Source organism: Miscanthus floridulus, chromosome 19 (genome assembly GCF_019320115.1).
Source record: "Miscanthus floridulus cultivar M001 chromosome 19, ASM1932011v1, whole genome shotgun sequence".
NCBI lineage: Eukaryota > Viridiplantae > Streptophyta > Magnoliopsida > Poales > Poaceae > Miscanthus > Miscanthus floridulus.
Window position 1 is genome coordinate 31,437,639 of NC_089598.1, and position 23,207 is coordinate 31,460,845.

Below are 23,207 nucleotides of genomic sequence, written 5' to 3' on the forward strand. Positions count from 1 at the left end.
TCACAAATCCTAGCAATATCAAGAAAGGCGACCCTCTAATTGAGCAATGGCATGTTTTGCTCTAACTTGCTCATGTGGCCTCCCACTCCTGATATCGGCAGAATTGGAGCTAGGTGGCCTTCCCATCTTCCTGTACAGACAAACCAAACAAACAAGATAATGTAGTCAAATCATAATACATAGGAAAAAGTTGACAGAAATATTAGCAAGCATGGCAGCATGGTTACAGTATAATATACTACAAGGTACCATGGACACAAGTACAACTGCATGATAAATGCAGTTCATAAGACTAAAAGCAAAGGGAAAATTAGATCCAACTGTAATGACAAAGGCAAATAGATAAACTTACTTCCTCATGGACTATCAATCTTCTGCATTCGGTCTACTAGTTCTCTTGCAGACTTGGAAAAATTCTTAAACCCCTAAAGAAAACAACCAAATTAAATAAAATACAAAAACAACCCAATCAAGAAAAGCATGGTTGCATACATAATCAATATGCAAGAAATGGTTGCATAGAATATACAGAACAGGAAAGACAATTAAATGATGAAATCATTCTAGATCAAGAAAAACACTTAACAATTGTTGATGAGGCCATCGAACCTCCTGTGAACTATGCAGTAACAAATACTCTGGTATATTTAGACCAAGCATAGAATTTGTTGAAAAACACAGATGGAACAGCCCCCGCATCTTGGCCTACCTCCACAAACCTTCATCTAACACAAACACAGATCACATAGGACAGAGCACAAAGGACAATTTCTTTCTATGGAAGGACAAGGATAAAAACTTGGTGTGGGCTGACACAAAACACAACAAACATAAGACAAGGTGTGTTAGCACAAATCACAAAGGACAATTTCTTTCTATGGAAGGACAAGGATAAAAACTTGGTGAGGGTTAGCACAATCACAAATAACAAAGAAATCACAAACACAACAAACATTAGATAAGGTGTGTTAGCACAAATCACAAAGGACAATTTCTTTCTATGGAAGGACAAGGATAAAAACTTGGTGAGGGTAAGCATAATCACAAATAACAAAGAAATCATAAGAAACAATAACAAGGCGACTCATATTGTCATCATATGATCAATTCAACAACTATTAATGAGTTAAAAAGCAAGTGCTACATAGACTAAATTTAAAAAATGCAAAACTCACATGTTGCCATGGTACTGAGGACAAAGGATCTCAATAAGATGCTGGTTGGACTTTAACTAACCGCGTACCCTCATGGTGCTTCTAGTATCCATGCACAAAAGTCATACTTCAACATCTTGGTCTATAAGAACAAAATCAAACTCATAATAATATAACACAAGACCCAATTGAACTATCTATAAACAAGAAGACAAGAGGAACATGCACAACCCTCAAACTTCTCCTTATCTTCCCTATAAAAGGTTAGTAGTACACAACAAAAAACACTTATAGAGAAAACCATAAAGCTAGAATAATGGGTACAAAAGAGTTAACATCAGCAATCCAACAGAATATTATCATCTTGTTTACTTTAGCCTCTTCAATGTATATTAAAATTTACAACCACTTTAGCATCAAATGCTCTCACCAAACTAGCTACTTCTTTACAAAGTGGCATGCACTCATAGCAAGAACCTACACCCTATATTGACCTAAACGCAAGATCTAGAGACAAGCCTCAAATCATGCTCCGTGATTCAAATTGCCAGAGACCTGAGAAAGAAAAAAAATAGAAACAAACAATCAGATTCAAAAACGTGAAGTTATAATAAACAAAGTGATGTTGGAACTAATATTACCTCCTTCACTTTGCATGTACCATCATATGCACTATTGTATTCATTGAAAACCATGTCATTAACAAGTTTGATACGAAGTTGACTAATATCATCTTCGGTGTACTTCTCCAACATATTCAGATGGACTTTAAAATGCTCTAGATTCTTTATAGCATACACACCACTATCATTGATTATGCTGAAAAAAGAAAAAACAAAAACAAAAAGGGAAAAACAGGAAACAATGGGACTATAAGCACAAACAAAATCCACATGATCTATATAAATCAAAGGACTACATTTCAATCACATACTTATCAGATTGCTGGGGTACAGTTCCAAAGAAGACATGGAATGCATGTAAGCCATAGTCGATATTAACAACTTGTTTCCAGACAGTGGCCAAGTTGTCTAGCTACAAATCAGGCAAAAAGAAAATGACTACACCATGCAAAATAATATTTGTTTCGATGAAGGATATAGTAAACTACTGTAGCATTGAAAATAATGGGAAAAACTGCCACTGCAATACTGAAAATAGACAAATGGTGCATATACAAATACAAACTGATACTTACAAATTCATCTTTCACAGCTTTGTGGAAAGCTGAGTCTACTCCAAAGCACACTGTGCATGAATCCAAGATTATACACCATCTCAAGCTAAAATACAGTACAACAACATACCACCGATCATGGAAGAGTATTGGAAAATAGAGCTGACAAAATAACAAACATTGTGATTATTAGTAACATCACATAGTAGGACTAGAACACAACATTTATGCTAGTACTCTTTTTCAAACAATAGAGAAGATATGTTACGCACATAGTCGCTGGATGTTAAAGGCCTGGCACGATGAGCACCCTTAAAGCATCTCATAGCAGTCTCAAATAGCTCCTTCTCCTTCTCATCATCACGACCATGATTTCCAATAAGATAATCCTACAATAACAAATTGATCGATATTATTTCCATATAGTGCAAACATATAGTTTACAAAGAATACATCAACGACTACTAACCCCAACTTTAGAAAAGAAGTAATGCTTTCTAGAATCCCTAGGGTGTTTTCTAAGGAGCAACAGCTTGCAAAATGCGTTCACTACAAAATGGTTGACCTTTCCGCCAGGCCAAAGAGAAGATGAAAGTGCACTCAACAAGACAACAACAAACCCATAATCCACCACTTTTAGACTGCAAACACAAAAACAAAACAATTCACAGTGAATTGGTACAAGTATTAACACACGGTGCTACAGAAGGCTAAGAATGGGAAAATTGTGTAAATTTCAAACTTACTTCAAGTGTTCGCTGCTTTCTCCCATCTTCAAAATAGCTTCATACACATTAGATTCAAGTTTGGACACACTAATCTTGGATTGAGGGATGATAAAAGGGCTGATCTTGTACATGCTGGGCTTCGCAAGCCGTCTAGGACGATGAATAGCAATCTTTGAACTCGAAGACTGCCAAACAGCTTCACTGGACGACTCAGAGTTCAATACAAATCCATTGCTGCCAACAGACTTTGTAGACAAGCAAGGCCCACCAACCACAGACTTTTCACGATGGGATGGACGACGTGATTGAATAGGTGTCTACAAAACATACAACAAGGAACACATAAAATTGTTCAAAAAATGGAAAAACTAATAGTGTTAGAGCAAGGATCTAATAATTTCAATATATCCTAAAACTGCATCATAAAAAATCACACAAACACAATACGATACACTTACAAAGAAAAAAGAAGGGGGCATTTATTCCAAATATATATACAACACTAGTACTGGTTCACAAGAGTATGAACATTACTACAACTACTTATACAAGCTATTACATGATCCAAAAGCAGCCCCAACTGCTACCATGTAGCATTGTACTAACTACTTCCCCTTCTACTACCATGTCTCCAAAAAAGATAAAGCAAAAGGAAGCAGGCACCATCACATTATCTCCCACCACAAACTTTCCAGAATGATAAGATTAGGTACGCCTATTTACAATTTTTATAGGATCTCCATAACGACTGACTGCAGCAAGAGGAACAGGTTGACTTGGATCTTCTTCGATCTCAGGATATTCAGTAAAAGGTAAAGACTCCATACGGATAACGTCCTAAAACAACAATAAATACATAAATAAGACCAGAGAGATCAAAAGTTACATCACAATACAAAATCGATATAATGCAATAGGGAGGATTACATTTTCAACATTCCCATTTATCTTAGTCCCAGCATTTCCAGTGCCAATGGTCTCCTCATTGCTCACATTACCACCTCTAGGAGACGTCGGCTTATCAACAAAAACCCATTCTTTAGATGCAGACCTAGATTTCAAGTTCAAGTTGCTTTTGGTTTCAACCTATGAAAAAATGAAACTAAATCAGGTGGGAAAACATTCCTTGTACATCAAAAACTACTTGGCATCTACAGAAACAAAACAACATACATTTCCAGGGACACCTCCATGGGACATATTAGCACCAACTTTCTGACCTGAAGTAGAAACTCTACTCAACTGCAGCAACAAAGAATAAATAAAATTTCATATACATAATATATAATGACTTAGCATGGGAAGAATAAACAAGATGGAAGAGGACATGTACCATAGACAACGCTCTATCAAGAGGACAAGATGTATCACAAGTTGTACCAACAGGGCGCCTCAAGTTAGGATCTGCAACATAATTTCCTAAGTCATCTAGTTCTTCAAACATTCTGAATGAAGGTACACTAGGGCTACGAAAGAATGGAGTCTTCGTCTTCAGACAAGGTTCCTTGACAGGTGCTTTTCTAGCAAAAAAATAAGACAATAAAGAAGGTTGAAACTTAAATGAAATAAAAAAGTCATATTGCACAATTCAAATACTACAATTGCAGAATTACAAAGGTGCAATTTACTGATAAAGAGAATGCAACATAAAAAATAGGGACTAACCATTAAGATCTTGAGCAGAAACTGCATTTTCATCCAAGCCAGCTCTAGAACCAGCTTGAGCATTCTCCACTCCATAAGGACCAAGACCACTCAGAGAACCAATAGCATTCCTTAGACTCAGTGCTTCTCCTGTTTGTCCTACATAGAGACCATGCTCAAACATGAGCCCAATTCATATATCTTAGATTTCGTAAAGCATTTTTTCATCAGCGGGACAAACCTAGGGCCCTCTCAACTATACCAACCAAGGGGATAGCAGTGGCCGCATTAGTTGTCTCGCCTTCATGAACAGTAGGAACCAAGAGGGAAGCAGTATATGCACTAGTTGCTTCGCCTTCCTAAACAATAGAGAACAGAATGAAACAAGTCTATTCAGTAGGGTATTTCATTTACTACATCAATACCTAGTAGTGTATATTACTAACAGCAAAAATATGCTAGAACCTATGCCTATCTGATCATGGAATAGCAGAACAGCTACAAAAGCATATAAAAACAAGAACCAAATAATGCAAAACTCACTTTTAGATGGAGCTTTTGATGTTTAGTTGCAACATTAGTAGTTAACACTTGATCTTCCTCAATAACTACAGGATTATCCTTGTTACATCCATTTTCAGTTTGATCTAGCACAGTTGCCTAAAAAGACAAAAGTGACCCAACAATTTAGAAAATACACAACCAAAGACAAATAAAATGAGAAATAGGAACATTCACCTCAGCATTATGATCTTTTATGTGACTCAGAGGGGACTTGCCAAGACATTGAGAGAGTCGAGTCCTAGATGCTACACTATTGGCACTCAAATATTGTGATGCACATCTTTTCCTCTTCCTTTTACTTATAGCTGAACCTGAAAATAATCATAAGATTATGAACACACATACAAACAAATCAACTAAATGCAGAAATAAATGTTACACAACATTCCATGTACCTTCAGCTGATGAGTCTTTGGAAGGAATAATTTTAGTTGACTAAGAAGCACGACAATTCTCACCACCAGATCCATCGTATAATCCATCAGATTCAATTTTATTAGTCATAGAGCATTCTTCTTTATTTGTTTCAGTAGGAGCAGCAACTGTAGGATGCACATCTTCAATAATGGTATTATTTGCAACAGTAGCAGCATCATCCACTTCTTTCACAAGCTGTTTTACTTGTATCACCAGCCATTTCCGCATCAAAGACATCATCTTGCATAACAAAATGTCCTGGAGAAGGCAGTGGGGCTTCATATTCAGCATGAACAGCATCATCATCACCATTATGATGTGCTGGAGAAGGAAGAGGAGCTTCATATTCAACGGGGATACCATCAACAACTCCATCATCACCATCATCATGTCTTAGAGGGGGCACTCTAGCAGCAGAACCCTCAGCCTCATCAGAAGCATCACCACCATGATTAATTACATGAGTCCTATGCATGTACATAAACATCTTAGCAACAAATGTGCCCAGGCTCCTAAAGCCTAGTCTTGTATGGTGGTTTTCAAAAATATTGCACATGTTATTCATGTCCTGTAATGCCAAGTTAATAGTAACATATGAATCATGTAAATTTCATTATACAAGAGTAATGAAATGATCAAATCAAAGGATTACACAAAGACACATACATTTGTCCCGATGAAATCACAACGTCTATCCAAAGTTCTCCTAAAAAGAGCATAAGCCTCTTTCGGTAGATACTCTTCAGCATAGCATGTGTCATCGATGGATTTCACCTACATAAAATCAACCATTCTAAAGCATACCATTCTGAAGAAATTTAATTCTCTGCATGTGAATGGAATCTAGCATAACTTAACCCCTTTCCCCTACTGATTTTAAATTGAACAGATCTGAAGGAATGGGTGCAAAACTCCAACTGCTCCTTATAATAGGTGCTTTAGCAGCTTGACATAGATAAGGCCAGAGCATGACATATACTAGATTACAACTCAAAAAAAGAAGACAAACTAACAATAACAAATGAAGGCATAGTCATTGATCTGTGTTCATCAAAACAAATGCAATTAACAAATGATAGGATGAACGTACAACTAGATCGACTGAACCCACATCAGGAAAGGGGATGGGATACATCAACCACCATCAAACTCTAAACCTATGCCCTCCTGGTGCTAGAAGATTGAATCAATCAAACAAATGGATTCCAAATCAGGAAAGGGGATGAGATGCATGATGCAATAGATGAGAAAGAGGAAAGACGGGGGTACAAAGAGGAAGAACAGGAAGCAACCACACACCATAGGGCATCCCCGGAGCTCCTCGAAGAGATTCAGCAGCATCCGTGTCGGTAACGCCTGAACCTTGACCTGAATGAAATCGCCTCTCCCTGCTACACCGTTGCTGCCCCCCCCACCCACCCACTCTCGGCCCCCTGCGAGCAGCTCCACTCCGGGCCACTGTGGTGCTGAAGTGAAGAACGGGATGCACCAGCACCACCATAGTCGGTGCTCCATTTGGCAGGGAGCCGAAGGAGACAGGAGTGGGCAGATCTAGGACTAGGCTCGTCGAGAGAGTGGAAGGGAGAGATAGAAACAGAGACAAAACATACCACCGATCATGCCGCACGCAAATCACAAACACAAACACAAATCACAAACACAGGGAGGACGAAGGAGGAGATCTTGTCCCCCACCACATGTAGGACCATAATCTTGCACCGACATTCTACATGAATAGATCAAACACTCCAAACAGAACTATAGAGCAATGGATAGATCTGGACACACTCCAAACTCTTGTCTCCCCATCGACACCACCATCACAGACGGACAACCGTCGTATGCTGCCGGTAGCGAAGAATAAACATCACCACAAGACAAATCGACACAGACAACACCCGATCTAATGAACTAAGCCCTCGAAATACGTTCTACTAAACAAAGCCAACTCAAATACCAGATCCAGGCACCACGAAATCCCAAACAAAAATACCTCAACTCAAAGGGAGAGGGAGCCGCGAACGAAGCTACCTGCCGACCTCTAGCAGCGCCGCCGCGACGAAGCCTCCGAACCGGCGACGGAGAAGATCCGCAGCAGGATGGGGAGGACCAAGGACAGAGGAAGAAGAATCGCCCCCTCCGTCCGGACAAGCATCGAGTCCCTTTCTGTCTGGGCGCGCGGATCGAGAATACAAACAGTGTTGGGTTCGGTGTTTTGTCCATAACCGGTAGCGGGCGCGCTCAACATTCCTGAACCCGCGCTCAACAATACTAGACCCGATAAAAGAAGATGCGGACCCGACAAACACCACACCTGGCGCACGGATCACAAAGCGCATCCAACGGACCACGCATCGCCTGAAGAGAGCAGCCAGATATCAAGCGACGGAGACGTAGGAAAAGTGTTTATTTAATATTAGACAAATCTAACTAAATCACATCATGCAATAAATTATGCGTCTCCTATCTGCTTGCACACACGGATATTATGACTAGTTCTTTACGAAAAAGATGAGACACAATTGTCTTATACTTCCTCCGTTTCAAATTATAAATCGTTTATTTTTTTATATATAAATTTTACTATGTACTCCCTCCATCCCAAATTGTAAGTCATTCCAAGAATCTTGGAGAGTCAAAGTTTTTCAAGTTTGACCAAATTTATATAACAAAATAATAATATTTATCATACAAAGTAAGTATCATTAGATTCTTCATTAGTTATATTTTCATATTATACCTATTTGATGTCATCAATCTTTGTGTTTCTCTCTATAATTTTAGTCAAACTTAAAAAAGTTTGACTCTCCAAGATTCTTGGAATGACTTACAATTTGGGATGGAGGGAGTATATAGCAAAATTATACATAACAAAATCTATATAAAAATATTAAAACAACTTGTAATTAGAAACGGAGCGAGGACCATCCCTAATACTCCCTAATACAGGTTATAGTAGAGCAGTAACCAATAGCTTTAATTTCGCACGGTGTAAAATCTAATCGCAGGACAAAGCCAAACGGTCCTCCAAGATTTTAGAAAATCTGACCATAAAACCCTCCCGCACCCACCCCGCCGCAACCCACACGCTGCTCTCGCTCCCCCGAGGTAATCGACGAAGGCCACCACCACCTGCACACCACTTCGCCTCGAGGAGGTTCCACCAGGCCTACTCGGCTAGGGTTTGGTCTCGGGGACTTTGCGGGCGATCGCAATGGAGGGCGGCGGCGCGGAACAAGCACCCGAGGCGGCGGCGGAGGTGAAAAATCCGAGGTGCTTCATGGACGTCACCATCGGCGGCGAGATGGAGGGGAGGATCGTTGTAGAGCTCTACGCGTCCGTGGTGCCGCGGACGGCGGAGAACTTCCGCGCGCTCTGCACCGGGGAGAAGGGCATCGGCGCCGCCAGCGGCAAGCCGCTTCACTTTATGGTTCGTATGGATCGATTGGATCGTCGCGAGGACTTTACCTCTGCGCCCTTGCGTGATTTGTGTCCTTTGCTGCTATTTGCCCTGGGGTTTGTATCTCTTCTAATATCTCTTCTAATTGTTGGTGCTTTTGCGTTTCTCGATTTGGAAATACAAAGCGTTATCAATGTGCCGCTGTAACGGAATAAAAGGATTGAGTATCGGTGCTAACTTGTTCTAATTTGTATTCAGTAATCAGAACCGAAGAAGCGCTGTTTCCTGTGCGGTCGATTGATTATTTAGGGTTTTGATGCAGATTTCGTAACATGGAAATAGTTGCCATTTGTTTGTGATTTATACTAGTTCAATTATTTACTCCTCTGTACAAGTCCCTAGGGATTTGCCTTCTCACTGCCTCGCAGTTTTGCTTCAGGTGCTATTGTTTAGATTCAGGTATCATTAATTCGATCCTATAACTTTTTTTTTTGCATCGTAAATATCGTATCCTTTTGTCATATAACTGGATATTCCACATTCGTCAGCATATTTGCTTTTGTATTCTAAGGTTTTGCTTTTTTTTCCTCTGTTGGGCTGGTGGTAAAGTCTTTGGCTGGTATTAAAGTCGGCCGAAACCTGGTGGGCAGAGAAAAATAACGTAGAAATTTCAAGCCGATTTGTTTTTCTTGTTTTTTTTCCCTCAGTGCTGTGATGTCAAATCAGTGTCCTTTGATGTGCAGTGAACTCTATGCACTGCTGCCTCCTGTTCCCTTACTGTTATAAGGCCCCCTCCCTTTTGATTTCATCCTCATTCTTTGCACCTCTCATGTACCGCCCGTGCTAGCTTTTGTGCCCTTCTGCTATAACTTGCCACGTTAGCTTCTCCTATAGTGTTGCTGGCTAGCCTCGCCTGAAGTAGCGTTGCCCAACTGTTTGCCGTATTGTACGATCAGGTATACAGTATACCTTGTTGTGATCTCACATGGAGGTTCTTATGCTCTCAAAGACGTGCCCAACTGTTTGCAATGGAAAATGAGTGCAAGAATTGGATTCCTGTGGTACTTTTGTTTCAGAATAGTCTTTTTGCTGGCTAGCCTCGCCTGAAGCACTGCAAATTGAAGTTATCTTTATATAGAACACGCACGAAATACCTACGATAACAGCTTCGCCACAGACTGACAGGCCAGTTAAGGTTCATGGCTGGTAGTGAGAATTTGGGAGGATATCGTTCAGAGAATCTTTTTGAAGGGACAGCCATCACTGTATCTAGCTTTACTTTGCCGGTTGTCTTGATTTGTGCCTGGTCATTGTTTTGGCATTAGTCAAGGACAAGTTCTAGTGGGTACCAGGGTGAAATCCTGCATTGAACAGGGATATATGAGGAGTGTTGAGGTGTGGTGGTCATAGCTAACCTTCTCTGATGATCTGTTGGACATATCTGGAATTCCAATATCTGCTGTGGGTATGGAAGCACAGTGAATAGTCTTGGTGTGGGATCTGTACTTGCTGATTTCCCCTTTTCTACAGATTTTTCCATCATCATTGAGCAATAGTGCCTCTTTTGATCACTATTATTTGTCTGAGACCCCACTGTCCTAGCTTCAGAAGTGAAATTTGTAGTTTGTTATCTGCCTACTGCAAGCTAGTAAATGAGAGTGGTGGGTGTTTTCTGTTATTTTCCTCCTTTCTCTGTTATTTTGCACGTTTTTTGTCTGCTGTCTTGGTAGAACTCCATATGTAGCACTAGAATTCGCTGCCATATCTTGTCAGTAATCCACATTTTTGGTACTTATTACTTTTTCAGGGCTCATGCTTCCACCGTGTTATTAAAGGGTTTATGGTTCAAGGGGGAGACATAACTGCTGGAGATGGAACGGGGGGAGAGTCAATTTATGGGTCCAAATTTGAGGACGAGAATTTTGTTTTAAAGCATGAGAGGAAAGGAATGCTTTCAATGGCTAATTCTGGTCCCAACACAAATGGTTCTCAGTTTTTCATCACTACCACCCGAACATCTCATTTAGATGGGAAACATGTTGTTTTTGGTAGAGTGATAAAAGGGATGGGGGTAGTTCGCTCTATTGAGCATGTCACTATCGGAGAAGCTGACTGCCCCACTCTTGATGTCAAAATTGTTGATTGTGGGGAACTTCCTGAAGGTGCTGATGATGGAGTTGTAAACTTTTTCAAAGATGGTGACACGTATCCGGATTGGCCCAATGATCTTGAAGAGAAGCCTGCTGAGGTTTCATGGTGGATGGATGCTGTGGAGTCTGCTAAAGCTTATGGGAATGGCAATTTCAAGGTAATATCCTTTTTGTCTCACATTTTATTGTATACTGGTGGCCTCATTAGTTTCAGTTAAACCAAATAGGCTTTATGGTTGAATCAGTTCAGAGTGGAATAAGCAAATTACATAAAACCCAACAAGATATCAGATGTGTTTCTGGGTAGAGACTAGAGAGTAAAAACATATATCTTATTCTTCACTGTCACCAAAGGGGATTTTGTCCTTTATTTTCAACCTTTTATCGTTCTGTTATTACTTCTCTCTTCTTTGTCCGATATGTAGTATTTGTCTATGCGATTGGAGATGTTATCCTCAGGCTATTCCAATACATGCGCACCTAAATCTTGTCCCAGGCGATAGGAAATACCAGTTATGATGCTCTATTCAGTGTTTCCGTTCTGTAGATGGCTAAGGTTATATATTTCCCTATCTGGAGCTGACGGTTATGCCTTTTTTTCTTACAGAAACAGGACTACAAAGCAGCTCTCAGAAAGTACAGGAAAGCTCTGCGCTACTTGGATGTTTGCTGGGAGAAAGAAGAGATAGATGAAGGTAATTATACAATTTCTAATACACTGTTCAGTTTTGTTATTTCTGTCATATGATACACGCTGATCATGAAGACATGTCACTTGTAACTCACTGGCATTGTAAACTATGCAGATAAGAGCACAGCACTGCGGAAGACCAAGTCAATAATACTCACTAATAGTTCCGTAAGTTCGCTTGTCTAGTCTAATTACTCCTTACCTGGGTGAATATCTGGAATTCTTAGATTAGATGTAAGAAAACTGTGGTGTTAGTACTATCTCGCTAGCTTTGTCATGGTAGTTCATAGCATCTAAGCACTTGGAATGATGCATGGCCTGAGTAACTTGATGGCTACAAGGTTTGGTTGTCAGATTACTTGTTCCCTATCCTTAGGCCTTACTTCTGCTTGTCATTTCAATCCTGTACACATTGAACTTTAAAGTAGATGAGCATTTAAATTTCAGTTCAGGATTTGGACTATTTCTAGACTTTAATCATCGTTGATATTCATTGCAGTTAAACCCTACCACCAATCTCATGTAAATTTAGTTTTATGATTCAGCATTCCATTAGTCCAGAAATAATTACTCTGAATCTGTTGTTTGAATTTTGTTATCGTCTTTCTTTTCTGCTAGTGTATCTGAACCATTCTAAAATTATACAGTTATAATTGATTTACTTATTTCTGTGCACCATCTGAGCACCATTCAATAGATTGATCTTTGACATGTGGATATATAACACTACTTTGGATTGAACAATACTCCTATAATAATACTATGCCATCAGCGTATACTTGTATTATTACTGGTTTCCTTAAAATGACATGACTTTTTCAGGCATGCAAATTAAAGTTAGGAGATTCAAAGGGTGCTTTATTAGACGCGGATTTTGCACTGCGGGAAACGGAGGGAAATGCTAAAGCTTTTTTCAGACAAGGACAGGTTGGCAACTTTTGTCATATAATTTGTTTTGCAGATGATACATTTTTGTGACATTCTAGCTTAGTTCAAAAATACTTGTCTTTTATGATTATTCTTTGCAGACCCTGAATCATTCTCTTGCATAAAACACTGCTTCATGTTTGACTTTTAGTGCTCGTCTCATTTAAAGTGTGTGATATCACTTTCCTTTACTACCGACACTTGCTGAAATGATTTCACTGTACGAGATACAAGGTGACTTTACACATAGTTCTAGCAACAGGGATTTGTAATAAATCATCAGTTCACTGGCTGTGCCAGCAAATCATCAGTCCAACCTCCAGCTTTTTTAAACAATGACATTAACATAAATGCAAAACCTGATATCTTATATATTTGTAAATAAACTTAAGTTTATAATTGTTTTCCTGTCATACAAGATTTTCATGCTTACTCAAGTTTTTGACTTATGAGGACAGAATAAATAGACACTCCTGTACACAGAAAGTTTCCCAGTTCATTTGGAAACTGACCTGTTTCATGTGAATTTTTTGGTTCCAATCAGTGTCCTCGCCTGTCAGTTGTTATCCACTAACATGATGGATGTGAGCCTTCCCTTAACAATAGGCTGGTAGTTAACTATGATACCAAAGGATCTAGAAAACCTGCAGGGCAAGGTGTTCTCAGCCATGGAATGCTGCTATAACGCCAAGGTTGTTGTGCAGCCACCTTTCCTATCATACCATTGCCATAATGTTGCCCAGCTATCTCCATTATCCCCTGTAACATAAATCTTCCTGCTTCACTAATTTGGTTGCGGTAATCGTGTTCAGTTTGGTGGTGCTATGGCTGGGCTCCGGACAACATTAGTTCACTTTATTTCAGGTTATTATGTAGAGTCGATTACAAATAGATAAAAGGAAAAAAAAAGGAAGAGCATTAGAGATGAGGGTGGCAGGGGATCAGGCTCCATGCTGCCGCCTCCATCTTGAGCATGGGTGGTCTGCACCACGATGCGCTAGGCCATCTGCCCATTCACCTCTTGTTCCAGTTCATATTTTGTTGTTGACCACTTTGCCTGAATTTCTGAATTAGTTGGCTGAGCATTCTTTGAAACAAACACAATCACCACAGTAGCTACTTCTGTTTTGCTGCTCAACTGCTGGTCTGATCCCGTTTTTGAAGCTATGATTGACATGACTGAGGATTATATTGGTAAAATAAAATTCTCAACGTAGTCTACTGTCATCCCCACAGCAAAAAACAGTGCAGCTTTACTAGCACTTTGAACTTTTACAGCCAATAAACTGTTTACATTAGGCCCTTCTTTTGCTGTTCTGGTTGACTTGAGAAAATGCTCCCTTAGGAAAAGCTTAGGAAAAACGGTTCCCATTAGATATCAGTGATGATATCTCAAACTCTCAAGATGTGGTTGAGCTGAAAATATATTTCTTACTAAAGCACTTAATGCCAATAATATCTTGTTGTTGTTTACCGTTGGCATCTGTAAATTCCTTAGCCTTTAAGTTCGATTTTCAGGCACACATTGCACTTAATGACATTGATGCAGCGGTGGAGAGCTTCAAACATGCATTGGACTTGGAGCCAAATGATGGTTTGTTCTCTTTAGTCTCCATTGCAATTCATAGATGCAACTGATGATCTGATGGGGTTTTCTTTGACACCATTAGCTGGAATCAAAAGAGAGCTGGCTGCTGCAAAGAAGAAGGTCAGTCTGAAACCTTTCGAGCGATGACATTGTGAGCTCATATGATTGTTACTGAAACTTTGGAAGCTGCCACAGATTGCTGACAGAAGAGATCAGGAGCGGAAGGCATTTGCTAGGATGTTCCAACCTTCTGGAAAATCTGACAAGAGCAACGAAGTAATTTTCCAGTACTGATTCACTTGCTCTACAGGTGGGGTAATGGAGCTAATGGTTGCTTTAATATTTTGCAGGAGAATAATTGATCTACAGTTTCTTTCCCCCGTCTGAAACTTTGGTTAGCTTAAATCTGGGACACATATTGGAACAGGTCTGATTCAGCCTTGGAGTTAACATTAACGTTTCGTCTCTAATTAATTTAACTGCTTATTATCGTTGACACACGACATTAAGACTTGCTATCTGTTGCAGGAGTACCATGGGAGTCTGCGCTGCAAAAAAAAAAATGCAGATTATCGATCTTAGATAGAAGGAAATATAGTGGGGGGAAAGGAAGCTTTTGTTTTCTTTTACTACAGAAGTATCAATTCGTGCATTTGTCCCGGTGTTAGTTTCTTCAGGAAACGGACATTGAATTGAACTTAACAGTCCAATTTTCAGACTTTGCAGCAAGTCATGCCAACAGACCACTCCATTTTGTGTAGACTCGGCCCTCGGGACGTTGTGGCCAACCTGACGATTCACATCTTTTGTGCGTGGTTCGACCGTTTCACTTTCGTGGTGTTTTCTTGTAGCCTTTTGTCTGCCATGTCTGCTTGTTGCTAGACGCTGAATCTGAATCAGGCACGGCGCTTTTGGGTATTCCTGACCTGACCACATTTTGGTTTTCTGGTTCGTGCTTCTGGGTCCATGGCCTCTGCTTAGCCGTGTCCGTCGCTGAACTTTTGCCTTTCGCGTGCTCGTAACGCGTGCGTCAGACGGTCAGAGGGTTTCCTCTTGATCTGTTTTTCTTGGATTAGCTTCGTTTCAAATTCTTGTTATGTTAGCCAATAATTTTTGAAGAAGAGTGCGACTGTGCTATCTCATTTAGTTGGTTTTTTTATATGGAACCTGACCGTCTTAATAATTCTAGACTTACATGGTTTAGTGATGTACCGTGGGTATCTAAACTTTTCTTGTATTCTCATATGGGTTCATTAACTTTCATAGACTTAACATGGGTTAGTGTACCGTGGGTCAACTTTTCTTGTATTCTCATATTGGTTCATTAACTTTTAGAGTGATCATTTAGGCCCCTTCAACTTTATTTTCAGGTGATTCATTCGAAGTTTAAATTCAGGTCTATGATTGGACTTACTTAGGATGGACTAATTAAAAAGTTAAGGACCTAGATGACTACTTTGAGAGTTTATGAACTTAGATGCAAATGTTGGAAAAGTTTAAGGACCTATGTGTATAAATAGGGCTGCGTGATTGAGAGCGTTTGTGTTGAAAAAATGAAGATAAAAACAAACAAGCACAAAATTAAGGATTGATTAGTGCTATTTAGGCCGAGTTACTTATTTCAATATGGGTTTAGGCAATGATTGTATAATCTATATAGACGTGGGGGCTGGGAGGCAGCAGCTCCCTTGCATCTTTTCTTCCTTGCAGCTAGCCTACTGGTCTATACCTTCTTGCGTACACCCTCCGTCTATACGTACTTGGCTACTTGCATACACCTAGATGGCTCCAATCAAAGATCGCAGGAGTGATGGTTTGGTTGATTGCTGCGACTTGCGAGTGGCTCCAACGCTTGGACTATCGTCCTGTTCGTTTGAGCTTATTCAGAACTATTTTTCAGTCATGGAATAGTATTTTTCTCTCATAATATTTCAGCATAAGCTAAATTTCAGCATCAACAAACAGGGTGTATATATGTGATTGGAGAAAGTAGATCACTATAGCAGAATGCGAGAATCCTATGAATAGCTCTTGCCGAATGGTGTTAACACATGCATGGTTACTTGGTTAGTTAACAAGTAGTTCTATTTGAACGTATGGTCTCACATTTTAATTAACTTTGCACTCTCTTTTTGTCGCGGCATTTGATGACGATTACTTGTAATTAATGCAATGATGCTAGGAGACTATAATGGGTGTCCTTGTGCACTTTTTTTTTGCATATGTTATATACCGTATAGAGCATTGCCCTCTCATTGATGTAATGTATGTAATGTAACGGTCTTCGGTGACTTTGGTCCCTTGAGCCCTGGTTTAGTTCCAGGATTTTGGATTTTGGGGCTACTGTAGCACGTTCGTTTTCATTTGGCAAATAGTGTTCAAACATGGACCAATTAGGCTCAAAACGTTCGTCTCGCAATTTCCCACCAAACTGTGCAATTAGTTTTTCTTTTCGTCTACATTTAATGCTCCATACACGGGCCGCAAACATTCGATGTGACAGGTACTGTAGCAACTTTTTGGAAGTTAAGGTGGAACTAAACAAGGGCTGAATTATTTTTCACGTATCATCCTAATCATTCCTCGTAGTCATATATGGGTCGACAGCGTGTACTAGTACCGCACAAGCCAAACAAAGTGGTGGCCAGCCAGCCTGAAGACTGAAATACAGCGGGTGGTGGTGTGCACTCTATGCAACCCGCTTTCGGAATGGCCCGTCCCGAAAGAGTTGCAGTCTAACGATGGACACGCCACGAGACCATTGAGCTCCTCCGCATATTTTAGCCTTGTCTTGTCTTGCAAGCCACGTACTGCACCACCGAAACGCTTGTGTTGTGTGGGCGACATCACCTACGCGATCACTGAACACAGTGCGTAGTGCTAGTGCAGTGCAGTTTCATGTGGGTAGGCAGGTGACCTCGCTCTCGCATGTGAAACGATCGAAAGAACACTCGAATACAACAGCTCACTCGATCATGATGCCGTACACTTTCCGGGTACTACTACCACGCGCTGCTGTGCTAGCTGCGGAATACAGACGGAGAGGAGAGGCTAGATAGGTGACGGTGGCGTGACGCTGAGTGCGCGCGCTGTTCTTCCGGCAGTTTTCGCGACGCTAGAAGCAAGGAAGTCTGTGATCTCCCTTACTGTGTTTGTTGGAAACGTGCACGCATTACAGACCGACAAATCAAAATCCGCCGTGTCTGCATCCAAAGCTAAACAATATCTGAGGGGCACACTGAAGATTCAAAGGTAAGCGATTTTCGGGTATAGCTCCAACAAGTGCCAACAAATGGTCAGATCCCGTGCTGAAGACGTCGACGACGAATAATTCTTGACCACAAGCTGACCTATAGCTACCTTTAAGCGTCTGATGGTGGTCGTGATCGGCACGTGGACTACTAATTACTGAAATTACTGAATTACTGAAAGAAGTAGCACTCTCAGCATGACGTGATCATGAAGCATGCATGGACGACTATATACGTGTAATGTAATGTATGTTGCTTCCAGTTAATTACGGCCGATCGGCCGGCCTAATCATCTCGCACCGCCATTATCCTCTACAGTAATGATGCCAAGGACCCGCACCAAGGGAACACGTACAAAACACACGCACTCTGCCAGTCTTCCGCGCGCGCGCCTGCTGCGGCGTACGCGAAAAGGCGACGGCAAATTAAAGCGTAGGCCGCGTAGTAGTAGTACTCCTAGCTAGTAGATGATGCCGAATTCCACCTCCCACCAACCCCGGGCGGGCGGCCGACCGCCACTAAGCACGCCCGCTAATGGCGCACCAAGTATAATGCAAGCAGCAATGGCCGCCCGGGCCTTGTGTGTTCACGCCAAGTGGGTGCGCCGCTTTAACCGAAAACTACGTCGCCGGCCGGGCGATCGTGTGATCGGGAACCAACGACTTGGCTTTGGCACGTCGCCTTTTTCCAGGACTCTCCCGGTCCCGTCCCGCCGGCCGTGTCTCGGGCTCAAAACGGAGAGCTCTCCCCGGCCACGGAGCGGTCAACTTTGCGACATCATTACGCGCGCGTCCTGACTCCTGGCTGATCAAGCAAGTCCAACCGGGCCCCTGCTGGCTGCTGCTATATATACCTGCTCGGCGTTGCGCCATTGTCATACCATCCACAAACAAACCCAACAAAGCGTCCAATCGGCCGGCTAACAAGTGTACGTAGCAGCTAATAACTGGGTGTGCCTGCAGTACGTTCGTGCGTGTGACATAGAGCATTAATTAGAGCTCAGAACTGAGATAGATGGAGGCGAGGAGCAGCGCAGCGCTCGTGGCCGTGGCCGTGGTCGCGCTGCTGCTGGTGCTCGTGCCCGAGACGTCCCGCGCGGAGCGGTTCATTGTCGGCGACGCGGCGCGGTGGACGTGGGGGTACAACTACACGGACTGGGTCATCAGGAAGGGACCCTTCTTCCATAACGACACCCTGGGTACGTATCATCATCAGTCTTGCTTGTAAGTTATGACATGAATTGAAAACATACGAATTACGATCCTCCCCTGCACCTGCAGTGTTCAGGTACGACCCACCGAACGCGACGGTGCACGCGCACAGCGTCTACCTGATGCGCAACGCCGCGGACTACCAGTCGTGCAACCTCAAGGCGGCCAAGCTGGTGGCCAACGTCATGCAGGGCGCCGGCTCCGGATTCGAGTTCGTGCTCAAGAAGCGCAAGCAGCACTACTTCGTGTGCGGCGAGCGCGGCGGCATCCACTGCACCATGGGGAACATGAAGTTCGTCGTCAAACCCAAGAGCTCCGCCTGCCGCGACGACTGACCCGCCGCCGCCCGGACGCCGGCGTTAGTTGTTGTCCCATCGACCGATCCACACCGATGTGTGGTCTTTCGTCTTTCGTTCTCTGCATGCCACCTTCTGATTCCTCCGGTCCAATTGTTGCGCGTGCTTGCAAGTTATTGTTAATTGGTGGATTTACACAGTGTTGACGTATTCGTGCTGTCTGATACAGCAGTGTTTATGGATGAAAGGTTGGTTGAATAAATTAGTAAGTGTCTTTATTTGTGAGGTGTCAAGTGTAGTTACTCCTTAACTTGTTTAATTTCAAGGGAGAATGTAATGAGAATTGAGGAACTGCAAGTAGTTGCTGCACTAAGCTGACTGCTGATACATTTTGGAACATTACAGCGGCAGTCTTTCGTGACAAATTACATCAGACATTAACAAAGGATGAACCAAAACTTGCCCCCTATATATTTATTTAAACCACGAAGCAATCAAGGGCCATCGCCCTGTTCGCTTGGCTTATAAGCCGTACTTTTTCAGCCAACGAACAGTATTTTTCTCTCACCACGAATCAGTCAACAATACTTTCAGCCATGGCTTATCAGCCATTCCTGTGTTACCTCAAAAAAGGAGCCAATTACAATTAGCACTAGGTCCATATAGTAGTAGTAAAAAAATGGGGGAAATATTTTAATTGTCAAAAGAAGTCATGCCCACTTCCTATTAAAATAGGACTCTTTTGATGGTTGTGGTTTCAGTCCAAACCGCCTCGATCGCCAGCCCTGACCCGATGAAGCTTTTTTTTAGCAAAAATGGTTCTGCTGAAGATCACCGGTCCAGTGGAAGTCAGTTTGCCAGAGCCAACGGCCGTTCCTCCAAGTGTCTACGCCCTCCCTCATCCTGACAACCTCTCCAATGACAACTCTTTGGAGAATGATGAATACAAGTCTATGCGGTCATTTTGCCTTTATGGTTTGATATCTTCTGGATGTAGTAGCTTGTTCTGAAAGAGAAGTTTGCGTCAGGCCCTGTTGGTTGCTGTCTCCAGTAGGGACTGGCAGTCTTCTCTTCATTCTTGTTAAAACTTCAATTCAATCCTGTAGTGCAAATGGGGAGAGATACACTGCTGTGAGTTCCTTTCCTCAAGACCTCAACCTACGCCAATCAAGACATCTAGTAGCTCAGTAGATCTCCTTTGCTTTCTCTCCCGGCACACAGTCTCCACAAGCCTCTCCCAACATCTAGCCTCTGGCATGAAGCCTGCATCAGCTAACCCATACAATGCCATCGTAGCATCTGCTATGCGCCCAGCATCACACAGACCAATCAACAGGTTGTTTGACGCTGCATAGTGAGGTAGAAACCCTCGTCCAAGCATCAATCCCAGCAAACCAACTGCCTTGTCCATCTCCCCACGGGAGCACAAGCAGTTCATTAAGATCCGATAGCTCGCGACGTTCAACTTAACTCCTTCCAGCGGCACACTCTCAAGCAGGTCCATTGCTTCCACTGTCCGCCCATCTTTACACAGCCCCTCAATCACCAGATTGTATGTGACGACATCAGCACTACACCCCTTCTGCTTCATCTCCAAAACAAGATTGATGCCCTCATCCACACTTCCATGCCTGCAAAGGCAGCCGATCAGTGCAGTGTAACTCACAGCATCTGGCTCCACACCAGCATTCCTCATCTCCTCAAACACCGATCTCGCCGCCTCAATGTCCGCTTTCTTACAGTGCCCATTAATCAGCGTGGCATAATTGAAGGCATTGGGCTCACACTCGTTCTTCCTCATAAATCCAAAGATTGCTCGAGCCTTATCCACCTGCCCCAGTCTACAGAACCCATCGATTATCACATTGTACAACAGCTGATCAGGCACAATGCGGTCCTTCTCGATCATCTCCTCGAATAGCTCAAACGCTTCCATCATCTTACCGCCACGGCAGAGCCCACCGATCAATGTTGAATAGGTGACCAAGTTCGGCTTCACGTCAGCGCAGGTGTACTCGCGCATTTCGTCGAGCACTTTGAAGGCGGTCTCCAATTCGCCGTTTTTGACATAGTGCTTGATGAGGATGTTGTAGACGCATGTGTTAGGCCTTGGAAGGTACTTGTTCCGGGGGTCGCGCAGGTCGGCTAGGAGCTCGTCGAGGACGCCGTGGCAGCCGCGGGAGGAGACGAGGCGGTCCAGGCAGACGGCGAGCGCCTTGTGTGAGACGCGGCTCGTGCGGAGCAGCGCGGGCAGGAAGCGGAGGAGCGCGAGCGCGTGGTCGGGCGGGAGGAGGCGGACGAGCGGCAGGAACTGCGGCTCCTGGAACCGGCAGGGCTCGGAGGCGGTTCGGTGGAGCACGGCGGCGGCGGCGCGTGGGAGCCGCGCGCGCGCGAGGCGGACGAGGAGCGCCGAGAAGGTGGCCGGCGTGTGGGAGAAGCCGCGCTGGGAGGAGGCCGCGTTGAAGAGGTCGAGCGCGCGCTGCGCGGACGGGGAGGACGCGATGAGGCGCGCGAGTTCCGGGTGGTGGAGGTACCGCGGCGGCCGGGTGGGAGGGGGTGGAGGCGGGGGAGACGGTGGGGAGGGCGGCGCGCTGCGGGCGGGGCTGCGGTACTGCAGCGGGGAGATCCAGGGGAGTGCGGACGGGGGTTTCATTGTCAATCGGCGGTGGCGTACGGAAGCGCGGTCGGTTTCCGCCGTCTCAGCATTCGCGGCGAGGAGCTGGGGTGGGGCAGGTCGGGTCCAAGGGGGGCGGACCTACCGAGTACCCGCTCAGGTCGTGTGAGGAAGCGATGAACTGGAGGAGCATCAGCCGACGCAGGTTGAAGAAGAGGCCGATCGCTGTTTACTGTTTTTGTGCCACTGTCTAGACTTGGGCCTAGCCTGATGGATATGTTGGGCCAGGCCCAGTGAAAAATCCACAACAGGCCAAGCAGGAGCAACAATATCTATTTTGGTATGCTATCATTGTATGTGTTCCCGTTGCAACATACATGCATTTACCTAGTGCACTCATGTGCCCTTAAATCCGGCTTAGATCCGTTTCTTTTTTCATCCGAAACAGTGTTTTTCTCTCACAGATTCCTCCATCATTCCTCCAAACCATCCAAATTCCTCCAAGCGAACAGACCCATAATAGAGAACTTCGCAAACAAGGGCTTGATCTAAAAGGTGGCAAAGAGAACTAGTTTGATAGTAGAAGTACTTGTAATTTGAAGATACTTTTGGGGTCTATTTTCAATTTTGCCTAAGCATTTTGGCTATCATTAATATTCATTCTTTCTAGGACCTACTTAATATATGTCTTAAATTTCTTATTCCGTCACATTTCCTTTTGTCCACCTCCCCATGACAAGTTGCTTCCCTTTATTCACAACCAAATGGCACATGGTGGAAATGCAAAGGTTCCTTAAGACGTTTATTTTTTTTGTCCACCCTCTCATGACAAGTGGCTTCTTTTCATTCACAACCAAATGGCACGTGGCAGACATGCAAAGATTTCTTAAGACGTGTGTAACTTCTCGTTCCACTGGATGCCTATAAATAAACGACTTCTGTTTACACTACTACAAAAATGATTTTGCGAGACATTGTACAAACATTAATGGAGGCGGTCACAAAATCCAACTGTCTTGTAAAATGCCTGAAGATTTTCGAAGGCAGTCATTTTTATTTACGGAGGCGGTCACAATTAACCATCTTGCAAAATGCATTTACGGAGGCGGACATTTTATTTACTGAGGCAGTTAAGATTGCCCGTCTCGTAAAATTGATTTGCAGAGACAGTCAAAATTGCGTGTCTCATAAAATCAATTTATAGTGACCGCCTCCTAAAATCGATTTACGGAGAGGCCCTCCTCAAAAAATGGATCCATTTTCAGAGGCGAGCCCCTTAAAAGGCTCGTCTCTGTTAAAAGGCTCAAGGCCCATCAACAGCCCACTCCAAACCCTAACTATAAATGGCAACTCTCTCTCTCCACTTCTCCACCTCTCAACCACCACCCAGAGCAG

The 23,207-nt window shown here is 43.0% G+C and overlaps 3 protein-coding genes and 1 long non-coding RNA gene across 5 annotated transcripts; 2 read left to right on the forward strand and 2 right to left on the reverse strand.

Moving 5' to 3' along the window:
• Positions 1-3,934: 3,934 nt before the first annotated feature.
• LOC136527357 (uncharacterized) lies at positions 3,935-4,529 on the reverse strand. The gene is made up of 3 exons (XR_010776768.1): positions 4,393-4,529; positions 4,233-4,301; positions 3,935-4,145 (listed from the first exon to the last, which is right to left on the reverse strand). It is a non-coding gene; the product is annotated as an uncharacterized lncRNA (long non-coding RNA).
• Positions 4,530-8,707: 4,178 nt separating this feature from the next.
• On the forward strand, positions 8,708-15,363 carry LOC136528059 (peptidyl-prolyl cis-trans isomerase CYP40-like). Of its 2 annotated transcripts, none has more exons than XM_066520955.1 (10): positions 8,708-9,114; positions 10,892-11,392; positions 11,842-11,929; positions 12,041-12,093; positions 12,748-12,852; positions 14,371-14,446; positions 14,523-14,560; positions 14,636-14,716; positions 14,791-14,867; positions 14,969-15,363. In XM_066520955.1, exons 1-9 carry the CDS (start codon positions 8,899-8,901, stop codon positions 14,800-14,802), a joined length of 1,170 nt encoding a protein of 389 aa, XP_066377052.1. In that variant the 5' UTR covers positions 8,708-8,898; the 3' UTR covers positions 14,803-14,867; positions 14,969-15,363. The 2 variants fall into 2 exon arrangements, with proteins under 2 accessions (XP_066377052.1, XP_066377053.1); XM_066520956.1 differs by lacking the exon at positions 8,708-9,114 and adding an exon at positions 10,570-10,745 and having other exon boundaries at positions 14,969-15,361.
• Positions 15,364-18,555: 3,192 nt separating this feature from the next.
• On the forward strand, positions 18,556-19,476 carry LOC136527833 (blue copper protein-like). The gene is made up of 2 exons (XM_066520677.1): positions 18,556-18,889; positions 18,972-19,476. The coding sequence occupies exons 1-2, from the start codon at positions 18,706-18,708 to the stop codon at positions 19,235-19,237; spliced, it is 450 nt and encodes a 149-aa protein (XP_066376774.1). The 5' UTR covers positions 18,556-18,705; the 3' UTR covers positions 19,238-19,476.
• Positions 19,477-19,620: 144 nt separating this feature from the next.
• On the reverse strand, positions 19,621-21,953 carry LOC136527832 (pentatricopeptide repeat-containing protein At5g18475-like). Its single transcript, XM_066520675.1, has one exon. It carries the CDS (start codon positions 21,849-21,851, stop codon positions 20,352-20,354), a length of 1,500 nt encoding a protein of 499 aa, XP_066376772.1. The 5' UTR covers positions 21,852-21,953; the 3' UTR covers positions 19,621-20,351.
• Between the last annotated feature and the right edge of the window lie 1,254 nt (positions 21,954-23,207).